Source organism: Melospiza georgiana, chromosome Z (assembly GCF_028018845.1).
Source record: "Melospiza georgiana isolate bMelGeo1 chromosome Z, bMelGeo1.pri, whole genome shotgun sequence".
Classification (NCBI taxonomy): Eukaryota; Metazoa; Chordata; class Aves; order Passeriformes; family Passerellidae; genus Melospiza; species Melospiza georgiana.
The window spans coordinates 38,620,383-38,634,303 of record NC_080465.1 but is presented as its reverse complement, the minus strand read 5'-3'; the positions used below and the strand labels follow the sequence as shown (position 1 = coordinate 38,634,303).

General features: G+C 40.6%; 1 protein-coding gene across 1 annotated transcript; it reads left to right on the top strand.

Moving 5' to 3' along the window:
• Positions 1-3,644: 3,644 nt before the first annotated feature.
• On the top strand, positions 3,645-12,973 carry CDC37L1 (cell division cycle 37 like 1, HSP90 cochaperone). The gene is made up of 7 exons (XM_058044485.1): positions 3,645-3,794; positions 5,073-5,354; positions 7,666-7,756; positions 9,734-9,849; positions 10,133-10,255; positions 11,112-11,267; positions 12,215-12,973. Exons 1-7 carry the CDS (start codon positions 3,690-3,692, stop codon positions 12,314-12,316), a joined length of 975 nt encoding a protein of 324 aa, XP_057900468.1. The 5' UTR covers positions 3,645-3,689; the 3' UTR covers positions 12,317-12,973.
• Positions 12,974-13,921: the final 948 nt, after the last annotated feature.

Here is a 13,921-nt window from a genome sequence, read left to right as displayed (position 1 = left end):
GAATGTAGACAGGCCATTGTTATAAATATTTTTTTTCTCTCCTACATCCCCCTACAAGCAATAGATTTTGGCTTTTAAAAGACTGCCTAACCATTAAATGTGACATGACTTGTCAGACTTCAAAATGCAAAACTGTTGATAGAAAAATGAAAAGAACAGTGTCAGGTTAGCCTAGTGTATCACACTAGGTGTCAGGACACAGCCTGTCCTAAGAATGGAAAAATCATGTAATTTATTTGAGGGCAGCTTGCTTATAAAGGCTGACATTCAAGTGGCTCAAATAAGTGCAACATAAAGGGGGACCAACGTGTACCAGGTCATGTACTCTAGAAAGACAGTCAGACTCATTATGTGAATACTTTTTCAATTTTAATTATCACCTATTCAAATATCATACTTTCTGTATTTTGCTTTCCGCAGTAGGATCTAAAGCACCTTCAAATATCAATGGGAAAACAGTAAGAAGCAAATAAATTATAACACTCATTAAACAAACCAGCATTCACAGGAACACTTTAATATCTATTCAAAATAATTCTCATATTTTTGCCAAGCTGCCACTGAGCAAAACATTTAGCGAATATTATAAGTTACTGAGTATTTTAGGATGTGATTAACATTTTTTAAGATATGCAATGTTTTGGAAAAAACAAAGCTGAAATTTTATATTCATTCATATAGGCATCAACTTCAGAACAGCCTGTAATTTGTAGGGAAAAAATATCAGGTTTACAGTACCCTGAGTAAAATTCTTTGAACTGTAAACCAGAAGAACCACAAGTACAATTGGGAAATATATGTTTGAAAAACACTTGAATTCTTGGCCAATCCTATAGGACACATCCCAAATTAAAATATTAAAAGCTGTAACTGTAAACACCTTAAAGGACAGTAATTTTCCACAGAAGTTATGGGGAAATTAGAAAATGTAAGGAAGTTTTCCTTTATGTTTCTCTGTATTATGTAAAGTGTGTTTGAATGTCTTATAAAAACAAAATCAGTTAAGATATCACCTGTGAAATACCTTTTAAGAAACAAATTCAAATTTGTCTGCCTTTAGCTCTTGTCTGTTTTGCTACAACGAATTATGTCTTATTCAAATGCTCTTTGCACACCTTGGAGTGAAATTCTAACCCCTTTGAAGTAAAATGGAATTTTACCACTGATTTTACTTGGGCATAAATGTCAGACATTCTATCTATTTAGAGAAGATGCATTCAACTGCATTCTTCTTGTTTTATTAATATTTGTTACTCTTTTTTTTTAAGGCATCAACGTCCTTCTTTTAATGACAGGAGTGTTTTCAGACAATATTTTAGCAATAGTCTTTTTTAAAGAGGGTTGACCTAAGCAATGTTTTTTCTAAGAAAATGTGCTACTTCACTGTTTGTCAACACCTACTGATGAAGGTGACAGGCACAAAAAACCCTAATGTGTGGTCAGAAAAAAGATGAACTTATCTAACAAGACCTACTTCATGTGCAGTTGGTTTAGTAAACGTGTAAGAAACTACTCTTTGGAGGTGGTTATATTTCCCACTTCTGGTCATAACATGGCTGTGGGGTTTCATTGCATAGAGATCGAAGAGTCATGTGCTCAGAGCTGCATCTGCCTTGAGACAGGGAAAAGGCATTAATGAGAATAATAGTTCCATGTGTAGTTTTCCACTTGTGTCAAGGACAACCAGAGGGAAAAGGAAAAGCAATCATGCTACTCAAAGAAAAGTGTCTTGAGAGCCAGATGTAAACAATTTTAGAGAAACACACAGGTAGTAAGAGTAATTTGGAAAACCATCAAGAAGACTTTGGATCAAATAGATAAGAAATATACTGTTCCTCTAAACTTGTTGCATACCTGTTTTGCAAATGGCTTCAGCATGGGCTTGCTTGTCAGTAGCCACAGGCATGCTGCCCTACACCATTTCTTAAAAAACAATCTTCAAACACAACATACATTAACATATAGTAAGGTACAGGAAAAACACTGAGACTCCTCTTATGATCAGTTCCAGGTATGTAAAGGGGCACTAAAACCACTAGTCCATCATTAATTTAGATCTTCATTTACATCATGTGTCTTCTATACAGACAGAAATCTCAACAGATGATAGCCATATTATTATTAGGGTGTCATATTGATCCCAGATCAATCATATCTGAATCAAAATAACTTCAATTATCCTCATATAGACTATTGCTGTTACCAATATTAGGTAAGAACTGTCCATGTGGGCGGTGACCTCTCATTACCACTTATGTCAATGTTCCAGATCATAAAATCTTAAAGAAATGTGAAGTTCCATTTGAGGAATGGGCCTAATAATGCATCTTATTATGCTGAGATACATGTGAAAGAAGAATAACTTGCCACTTGTAAAGATAAATAACATTACACCTGAATTACATCTCATACAAGACTTGAGACATCAATTTCTATCCCAAAACATACAACAAACCAAAGACACCTTTTCAAAGCACACTTTAAGAGACAAGAGAGGAGTAACAGGGGGAAGGCATTCATTCTTTTTGTGTTCGTCCAAGATGCACAAACTGAGAAATATCTTGGTTTCTCAGCCAGAAACACACCAGAAAATGTAACCTTATGAAAGAAAATAATACTTTCACATGAAACTCCTTGGTCTAGTCTTAGGCATGTGCACCAGTCCAGGTGTACAGGCCCTATCTCAGCATGGACTCAGTGGCCCCTGGTGTTATTACTGATAACCTCAAAATGCTATCATTGGGAGTTCTTTCATTTTGTATTTTTGGCTTTTATTGTCCCCTGTAACGGGGACTAAATTTCATAGGCCTTAGCATTACACAGAAACATTTGATTACAAGAAAATGATTGAATGAAAACCATTATTTTCTTTTTCTTCTATCTGATGAGGACTTTTGTGAGCAACATACTAGTATTATCCCTTTGGCCACAGCAGTAATCCTTTTGTTATATAAACAACACACAGCAACAGGTCCCCTACCTTCCCATTTAATGTAAAGTTTTCCTGGCGTATTTTTCTTGCAGACTTCACACCTACAACCCCCAAAGAATCAGTCAGCACCTCGTGTTTGGGAGAAGAGCTAAACAGCCAATCCATGGGTAAAAAAGTTGGGCTACAACGAGGGCACATTTTAATCTCTGCAGGGGCGCTATCACAAAGGTATGGCCTCATTATATCCTAACTTCCATTCCCAGATGAGAGCCAAGCTATTACAACACCCTAGACAGCTCCCCAGGAGCTCTTAGGGCTGAAGGATCGTATATATATGAACACACATACACACACGTGGTTGTTTGCCAGCGCCGTGCAGCAGCCTGCAGAGAGGTGAGCGGCCTTCCAGCGGCACGGAAAAGGCAGGATTAGGGAAAGGCACAGGGACAGCCGACGGCACAGGACAGGGCCAGCGGCAGAGACAGCGATGAAGCCGGGACAACGGCGGACGCACAGACAGGGGCGCCCTCCAAGACAAGGGCCGGAACCGGGGCCGGGGCGGAGCCGGGCCCGAGGCGGACCCGCGGCAGGGCCCGCCCCGCCCGCCGCGCTGCCTCCAGTGCCGCCCCTGAGGCGCGCCCGCCACTCGCTCCTCCCGACGCGCCGAGGGCGGGCGCTCCCGGCCGCGCTGCCATCGGCGGAAGTGTCGCTACCCCAGTTCCGGCGAACGGGTCGCGCCGCCGGGACGGCACCGGGCATGGCGCTGTGGCTGCCGCGCTCCCGGGACGGCGGCGCCCTGGAGGAGGAGGACGAGGAGCGGACACAGGCTGCCGCCTTCCGCCAGCGCTTGCCGGAGGTGCAGGTACGCCCGTGCCCCGCAGCCCCGGCCCCCCGCCCCGCGTCTGGCGCCCGGGAGCGCGGTGCCGGTCGGTGCCGGGCGGCGCGGCCCGCGGAGGGGCGGCGGCGGGAGCGGGGTCGCCGTGTCGGGACGGGGCCGTGCCGGAGCGCCCGCCGGGGCTCCGAGGGCCGGTGGGGACAAGGGGGGGTCTGGCGGGCCGCCCTGGTAACAGCTCCACCGCGGGCAGGCGATGCGGAAGGAGCTGGGATGGAGTTATCCCGGCGTCCCCGTGCCCAGGGAGCAGATAGGGAGGCGGTGTGTGTCTCTGTTGGCCGGGGCGAGGCGGCGATTTGTAAACGCGTTGTGAGGAATTCTGTGTGGTCTCGCAAGCAGCTGCCATTACGTTACCCTTCCAACGGTGGAATTTTCTTCTTGTTACTGCAGAAATAAAAATGCTGTAATTCTCAAACAAAGTTGGGACAATAAGTTTGATTTACTTGCGTTAAAGTTTCCTTCAGATAGTCTTTCACAAATTGTCCTTCGTGTGCCCCTGCCAGAGGCTATCAGCACTGCAGATTTCATAACGTGGCAGTGGAAGGCTGAGGAACTAATGCATATGGATGCATTTTTCTTCACTCTTGGTGGGAAAGGCTTGGCATATTAGTGAGTGTGAATTCTGAGCACACACCTGGAAATAATATAAATAGGGTTGCTTAAGGTGTCCCTTTTCTCTCCCAGCTATGAGTGGTAACATCCTCAACAGATTTGACCTGAAGGAGCACGTGTTTGTGCTGGGCCTTGGCCGCTTTATAACTTAAATACCACTTCTTGTGCCAGTTCAAGAGAAGATGTTGGCCATTTGTTTGGGTACTAATACTGAAACGCAGGCAGCAGTTACTTTACTGTTGTGATCTGACATAGTAAGCCCAATACTTTCTTATCAGAAGTTTATATTCAGAGTATTCTCACACTTGGCTGCTGCTAATGTTCCAGCCTTAAGACAGCCAGAGGCATTTCAGCTGTGTCAAAAGTATTTTTGCAGTCTGGAGACTATTACTGATAGCAGCATATGATCCATGATTTTGCAAATAAACTTAGGGTGACTCAAATTGGAAATCTCTTTCTGGAAGACATAGCTGTACATTGCCATGCTTCATCACTTCTGCTGTTATAATGCTGCATATCTAAGGTGCCTTCCAGGTGCATTTTTATTAGCTTTGGGATTTAGGCCAGTCTGCTTCTATAGAAACTGTAAATCAACATTTTTCTCTCCATAAATAGCATGTCTGATTTTCCTCACAGACATACAGCCAAGGGATTGAATTAGCCTGCCAAAAAGAAAGAGAATTTGTGAAGCACTCTGTAGAATGCACATGGAACCTAGCAGAAGCCCAGCAAAAATTTGGTAGTTTAGCACTGCATAATTCAGAATCCTGTGATCAGGAATCTGCTCAAGCAAGGACTGAAGCTGCCGAGTTGAGATGGAGAGAGGAAGAGTGGAGAAGAAAAGAAGAAGCGCTAAACCAGAGGGAACGACAGAATCTATGGAACACAGATCCTGTTAGTAAAGAAGTTTTTAATAAGGTATGACCTACATCATTGTGCATGGAAGCAACTACTAGCCTGTTTTGTTCATTCCAGTTGTTACTTGTCTCTGAGTGTCTTCTGTGTCATGTACAGCACAAAAACACAATATGTCACTCGCCTCTGTGCCTGGGAGGGTCATGGAATATACCACGGAATAGACCTTTCTAGGAGCTGTGCTCAGGCACCTGTAGGACAGGGAGGTGGTTCGGGACATTCAGTACAGCTGCACCAAGGGCAGGTCCTGCCAGACCAATTCTTCAGTGGCCTTATCAGTGTCCTGTGACGAGGTGGTGGCATCAGTGGATAGGTGAAGGGTTACAGATGTCATTTATCTGGACTTCTGCAAAGCCTTGGATGTGTTCTCATACAGCATCCTTCTCTTAAACTGGAGTTAGACAGATTTGATGAGTGAACTGTTAGGTGGATAAGGAAGTGGTTGGTTGGTGGCATGCAAAGGGTCAATGGCTCAGAGTCCAATGGCACAAGGATGGTGTCCGTCAGGGGTCTGTACTGGGACCAGTGTTATGTCTTCGTTAAAATTAAACCGACAAATTGGGTGCGCTTTCAGGAAGTTTGCAGATGTCAAACTGAGTGGTGCAGTTATCAGACGTGAAGGAAACCTTCCAGAGGACCTGAACAAGATGCAGAAGTGGGTCCTTGGGGATCTCACGTGTTTTAACAAGGCCATGTGCAAGGTGCTGAACCTGGGTCAGGGCAACCCCCAGTCTCAGCACAGACTGGGCATGAACAGATCCCAGCAGCCCTGCCCAGAAGGAATTGGGGGTGCTGGTGGCTGAGAGGCTGGACATGCCCCAGCCATGGGCACTGCCAGCCCAGAGAGCCACACGTGTCCTGGGCTGCATCCAGAGCAGGGTGGGCAGCAGGGCAGGGAGGGGATTCTGCCCCTCTGCTCTGCTCTGCTGAAACCCACCCCAAAGTAATGCACCCAGTTCTGGGGTCCCCAATACAAGAGGGACTCCTGTTGGAGCAGCTGCAGAGAAGCACTACAGAGCTAATCAGAGGGCTGGAGCACCTTTGCTGTGAGGAAAGGCTTGGAGAGCTGGAGTTGTTCACTTGAAGAAAAGAAGGCTCCAGGGAGCCCTAATTTACCTTCATGTGACCTTTCAGTACTTAAAGGGCCTTATAAGAAAGAGGGAGGAAAACATTTTTTATCACAGCCTGTGCTGACAGGACAAGAGGAAATGGCTTTAAACTCAAAGATGGTAGGTTTAGATTGGATGTAAGCAAGATTCTTTTTTATTATTAGGATATTAGGACACTGGAACCAGTTGCCCAGGGAAGCTGTAGATACCCAATCCCTAGAAGCAACAGATTGGACTGGTTTTGGAGCAACCTAATCCAGTGGAAGATGTTCTTGCCTGGGCAGGGATGGTTGAAACTCTTTGGTCTTTAAATGTCCCATCTGACCCAGAGTATGAAACTGTTAGTTTGCCTCTAATACTGTCTACTGTAATACAAATTATTTAGCATGAACTTTTTTTAATAGGAGGATCTTATCTTTGATTTCACAATTTAATTTCAACAGCTATCATTGCCTTTTCCTGAGCCCTAAAGTCACAAGCCAGACACAGTCAGGTGATAAATTTGGTTAACGTTTTGTGAAGGGTCCCTTCACATGCACTACACACCAAAATACACACTGAAAAATGCACTGAAGGTGCACATGTGACATAAACTACAGTTTTGTGAGTGTAGCAAATTAGCATAATTGAGAAGAATGTCCAATTAGAAACACAGATGTTGAGATAATTCCCCCTCTTTGTTCAACTCTCTTCTGAAGCCCCCATTCCTGTCTAGTGCTTTATGGTGGAGTGTTGTCCTTGGTTTCAGAAGAAACTAGATGAGGATTGAGCTTTTAGGAATGTATTTTGTCTTTCTTGCTAACTGAGTAGGTAAAATTCTAGCTATGAATCTAAATAGTTATACAATAATAGGCTACAGAGCTACAAACGGACATGAAGAATATAAAAAAGCAAAAATGAGTTTCTCATCACTATCACATCTCCTAATTTCTCCTGATCCAGACTGCAATGTACATGATTCTCATTACTAACAAATCAGTAAGTTCCTGTATGAAAACAGAAGTTTTTCAGAGATTATAAGGAAACTTTGAAATTCTGTTACTAGGTAAGACACTTTCTGAAAAAAATCTTCCTCAAATATGATACAACTCTAAAATTAGAACATAGACATTTAAATAGTAACATATTAAAGTATAATAACTCCTTTATGTCACTAAACAGTACGTGTGGATTTTATGTGATAGTACAATCTTTCTCTTCCTCAGAGTTTTATTAATCAAAAAAGAAAAGAAATTGAAGATGAGGCTGTGTCTGAACCACTTATGCAAAAACATGAACAAAAGATTAGACACTTCGGTGAGTGTGTTTTTCCAGCATCTTGTGGCTCCTACAGAATTTGTTGATTTGCTCCTTCTTGTACAGAATGAATGCTAATAAATGAAAGACCTAAATGACAGACTGTTCAGTTTTATTTTATCAGGACTCCAGGGATATCCCACACCAGTGGGAAAAGGCAGGGACATTCCTAGACATATAAGTCATGTGTATAAAAGTGCATGGGTAATCCATGGCTCTCTCCTTTTTTAAAGGAGATTAAGTTAAATGTTTTATTAAATTATTTTCTGTTACTTGTTAATTTATAAGGGTAATGGCTGATTAAATGGACATATTTGTTAACACCTGCACTGAGAGTATGTATGCTCAGAATTGTGTGTTCAAAACTATACTTAGTTATCCGCTAGGTGTCACTTTAGCTCTGTCGTAATTTTTAAATCCGACTGAGCACAAAGCTGATTTTGTAATGTAATGTAAAATTTCTGTGGTTCTCTGAAGCGCTTGCCATTCGGACTGGTTTCATGCTATAGTATAGTACAGCCATATTTGGAATTCTGGAACAATCAAGAATAAGACTGTATTGGCAGAATTCAGTTGTTCTTACAAAGTTGTTTTTACTTTTTTTTTGGCTTCTGGGGGACTTAAAGCTGTTTTAAAGAAAGGGCTTTAAAAAGAAAAGGGCTTTTAAAGAAAGGGCTGTTAACCTTAGCAAGCCTTTCAAGTATCAAGTAAAGGCAAAACACTGTCAAGAGTATGCAGATAGTAGTAAATTGGCACAGGTTCTTTTAAGTACCTTAACTGTTCAGTGTAATGATATTGGAATTAGAAAACATCTCTCCTGCTGTTCATTTCAGCAGGTAAAAAAAGAAGAGGCTATCTTGTAGGCTTCCTAGCTGAGAGTTGGGCAGAATTACTCTTTGTCTAAATTTAAATTAGACTGTTAAAGAAGCAGTCTTATTACAGAAGGTAATTTTTTTTTATACTTCCTGTGTTCAAAGCCATGTTATTATTTTAATTTGTGATACACAAGTCCATTGTAGAAAGCCACAGTACATTAATGCTTTCTGAAGTCACGTGTTGCATGCTAGCTGCTGCCGAGCGGCAGTGTGGACTTCGTTATCGCATGAGTCCTGCTTCTGGATCCTCTTCTGGCTTCAAAGCAATGAAGAACTTACACAGAGTAACTTGAAAACAGTCAAAAGAAATGCAACCTGTTGCTTTCTCTTTCAGCATTTGTTTGCTAGAACTAAGATTAGCTCAGGTCATTACCATTGAATTCTCTTCAGCCCTGTTGTAATTATGTGCTGATGGACAGGTGAAGCTGTACATCTGGTACCTGTTGCCAATAATGACTGTCAGAGATAGGACAACTTGAAGAAGTGCTATGAGTATTGAGTTCTGATTTTTACATTTGGCTTGTTACTTGAAGCTAGTGCCATGATACTGCCATTCAAAGTTCTAATTAACTTTCCAATACTGGTGGGGGTTTGTTTTTTGAGATCAAGCTGTTTTTATAATTAATTTGAATTCTCTAAAAGTCTAGCAAACTGTATCTTAGAAGCACTTTAATTTTTGACAGGTTACAGGTTCTGTTCTTTTATTTGCAAACATTTAGAGGATTTGTGTTTGTTAGAATCACTTAATGTAAATATCTGTCCATAAACTTTTTAAGCTATTTGGTGTTGTAACTAGTAGATATCTGCACCATTTTGTTAGCTTGTGAAAACTGATTAAAAATAAATTATCAGCATTACTAGAAGTGCATAACTGTTATAATCTACTTTTAGTATCTTCAAAGACTAATTATGCCTTCTAGTAGTGCTCTTTCAGCATTGGTTAGATGTATAAATAAAACCCCCAAATTTAGCTGCATGCTATTATTCTGAGGTTAGTAAATTGCCAAGTTGTTATGTATCCTTGGTATCAATACAGGTAACTTCCTTGCTGCATTAAATCATTTATCTTTTTAGAATATCTTAACTGTGTTTCTCTTATTAGGCATGCTGAGCAGATGGGATGATAGTCAAAGGTTTTTGTCTGATCACCCATACCTTGTATGTGAAGAAACATCTAGGTATCTCATGTTGTGGTGTTTTCATCTAGAAGCTGAACAGGTATGAAGATGTTTAAATCTTTGGAAGCGCACATTTTCTTATTTGCATAGTAGAAATGTGACCAACTTCATTAGCTGTTTAACTGTTCTTCCAGCCCCCTCTACTTTATTGATAGTGCGTTGTCACATTTATGTCTAGTTATAGCTAACTATGAGTCCTCTTGTTTCTGTAAGCATCAGTTCACATCTGCTTAGGAACTGGAACAAAAGGAAATTCTGCTGAATTTTAGAAATATATCTTTAAATCATAACTTTAACTTTTTTTTTTTTTTTTTTTTTTCCAGAAAAGAGCTCTGATGGAGCAAGTAGCACACCAAGCAGTTGTAATGCAGTTTATTATAGAAATTGCCAGAAGCTGCAATGTGGATCCAAGAGGATGTTTTCGTCTCTTTTTCCAAAAAGCCAAAGTAAGTCAACTTGGGTAATAATGTGAGAAACTCTTGATACAGTACAAGTGTTTTAGAAGGGATTTCTTCCAACCATGTGAGGCTAAATAATTTTTTGACTGATTTAGGCTTATGGGAAAGAGTTTTGATAGCAATTATTTTCTAGATAGAACATTTCGTTATAGTTCTGGTTCTGCTTAAATGAAAGCTTAGTGAATTTTGCTTGTTGTAGGTGGAAAGCAAAATGCAGGTGTGTCCAGACAAGTAATAACTAAGTAACAACAGCAAACACCAACTGATTTTAAACTGGTCTGACTATTGTAACTAATTACAAACGTTTTCAAAGTCTCCCCCTTACTGTGAGGCTGCTATATAAAGTGTCCCTTTCTCATGACTGAAATAGGACAATCCAGAGCTTTGTAGGAAAAAGGTGGGAAAACTGAAACTGTGATTTGTTATAGATTGTGTTTAGTTGTTCAAGACTCTAATGGATGTTAATATTGCCTAAACTAGTATAGTTAAAATGTGGGTTAGTTTGTGCTTTACTTTTGATCAAAGGGCTTCAACAAGCACCTGTTGTAAGGATACCTTCTGAGTTGGAATAAATTACAGGCTAAAATTAGGTTTGGTTTTACATGTTCTCAGATAAATCAGCTACTTTACTTATGCATATAAATGCTACAGATTGTCTTAAAAAGAAATCTACATGAAACATAACTTTAAATTGACTAACTTTATCCCTGAGTTGTTCACAGTTGTTATTCCCCAAAAGGTATAATATGTCATTACTGCCTGGATTTTTTTTTCAGCACTGTGTAAGCTTACAATTCAAAAGAACAAATTGCTAAAGCACGAATACTTCATTTTTTCTTTGCAGACAGGAGAAGGCTACTTTGAGGCCTTTAAAAGTGAACTTGAGGCATTCAAGGCGAGAGTGAGAATCTGGTCACAATCACATGGCTTTCAGACCATGTTACTCCATGATCTCAATGTCAGTCCTGGCTGTGTGGGAGAATGGACATCTTTTTTACAGGTAGGTTTATTATTTCCAAAATTTAATTGAAGTAAGGCAGGATTAGGTCCTGCCTAGAGAAGCTGTACCTTTCTGATATATAAAGAGGATTATTTCTTGAATTGCTAGTGCTTAGGATATATAATGCAGTGTTATTAATACACAAGGCATTTATGGCCTTTCTTTTTACTTGCTGGAATTCAGAGCATCAACAAAAGGTCAAAAGTATATGTTTGTTCATTGCCTTTACATTTTCCTTCCTAAAATAAACACTGCATGATAAATCTGATCAGATCTTAGAACTGTATTCCCAGTCATCACCACAAGCCGTGTAGAATCATGGGATCAGTCAAGTAAGTTATAGAGTCATAGAATGGTTTGAGTTGGAGCAGACCCTAAAGATCATCTAGTTCCAAACTCCCTGCCACGGCAGGGACACCTTTCATAGGCCAGACAGCCCCATCCAGCCAGGCCTTCAACACTGCCAGGGACCTCACAACTTCTTTGGGCAAGAGAAGTCAAGTTTAAGGAAAGTCTTCCTGTAAAAGGGTCTACTTAGGTGTTTTTTGCAGTTGCAGTTAGGGCAATGTTCTGTAATGAAGAAACAACTTAAAAGATTGTCAAAAATTATGTATTAGGAAAGGAGTCACAATTGAAAGTACATGTTTGAAATAATTTGATTAAAGTACCTCTCAGAGGTAGATCAAACAGCTGAATTTTATATAAATGTGCAGTTAGATGCTAGAAGTATTAAGACCAAATACAAGCTATGCTAGCAAATTAAAAAAATTCTTGACACAGTGACAAAATACTGGTGGAGGATGTTTTCAGATCTTACTTCCTTTCTATTGAAAATTTGTCTCATTATAACATGGACAATGGAAACAAGTCTCTGTTTCTCTCTCTCTGTTTCTCCCTCCATCTTGTAATTATGAAGCATTAAGCTGTCAGTTTTTCATCTGTTGCAGAACACAGGAGATCTACAAGGTTCCATAAACACAGATGTCTGCAGTTTCAACTCTGTGATACAGAGAGATGAAGAAGAATCCAAAATGATGGACACATTATAGTACTTTTAAGACTGAGGCCAAGTACTCCTTTATTTCCCTTTTTTTTTTTCCCCAAAGAAACAAACATGGCTATTTTCTTGACACTTATTTTTCTGGGTACTGCACTTTATTTTTGGTGTCAGATTTTTGTTGTTTTGATTTGGTTTGGGGGAGGGACTTTGAAGGGTGAGTAATTAAGAAAAAACTTGTAATATTGTTTGAAATGTGCTGCTAGGTTTTTAGTTGTCCTTGAAGAGCAGGGTTCTTATATTGCCGAATGTGAAACTGGATGTGTTTTCTGCTACTAACCTTGCCTTTCATGACTTTAGAAATTAAACATCTGCACAAATACAATGTTTACAAGAAGCAGCAGATTCTTGGTAGAATCTGCTATTGTCTTACTACAGATATGGATATGTTTTATTCTGAATATTGGAGATTTCAACTGTATTCATGCTACCTTGCTGACAGTATAAGCTCTCAAATTTGGTTATCACTAATAGCAATAAATCAGTATCTGGTATCAGTATTTCTGATCTGAATGGATTAGATTAAAACACTGGCTTTCTACCTCTACTAAGGGGATATAAATGTTATATTGTACTTTCATTAAACATAACTTGGTTTAATCCTAAAACATAACATCACTTGTCTACAAATGAATGCTGAGTTGTATGATTTCTGGGAGTCTGATTCTTTTCTTGTTCATCAGGCTAACTTCAGATTATTTTTTTATACCCAAGTCGTGTTATGGTTGAAGTCATTGATGAAGGGAACTTGTACAAGGGTTAGGCTAAGACCTCAGTTTAAACAAAAAGCTTTGTTACAAGTCACATAGGGTGAAGTGTCATGCACTGTTTGAAAGTTACTTCATATGTTATTCCACCAAAGTGGATTTCTGACATTGTCAACTCAAAAATTAAGTGGAAAAGCATTAAAAGCTTCTTGTTTAAGAAGCTGGAAATCCAAATACATTTTATAGACAACAGAATCTTGCACTCCAGAACTCTGCTGTGCTTTTCTAACGTGCTGCTATTACAGCAAGTTAGTCATGTATACTTTAATTGGAAGAGTATAGCAAAGACAGCTTATGCCTCCCATACATATTCTTCATGCATTACTGAATTGTCCTGATTTTATGTAGGTTTGGAAGACATATTGATTTCAAAAGTTCAGTGGTCATAGCCTACCTTGTTTTTAGTTCATGCAGAACAACCCCACAAGTGCCACAAGCTGATACAGAGTGGCTGGAAAGCTGCCCACAGGAAAAGGACCTGGGGGTGCTGGTGACATTGACTGAATGTGAGCCCAGGTGGCCAAGAAGGGCAATGGCATCCTGGCCTGTGCCAGCAATGGTGTGGCCAGCAGGAGCTGTACACGGATTGACCCCCTGTACTCAGCACTGGTGAGGCCACACCTCAAATCTTGCGCTCAGTTTTGGGCCCTTTACTCCAGGAAGGACATGGAGCTGCTGGAGCATGTCTGGAGAGGGGCAGTGGAGCTAGCTGGTGTGGCTGTGGAGCACAAGTCCTGGGAGGAGCAGCTCATTGAGTTGGGGTTGTTCAGGCTGGTGAAAAGGAGGCTCAGGGGCACATTATCACTCTCTACAACTGCCTGAAAGGAGGG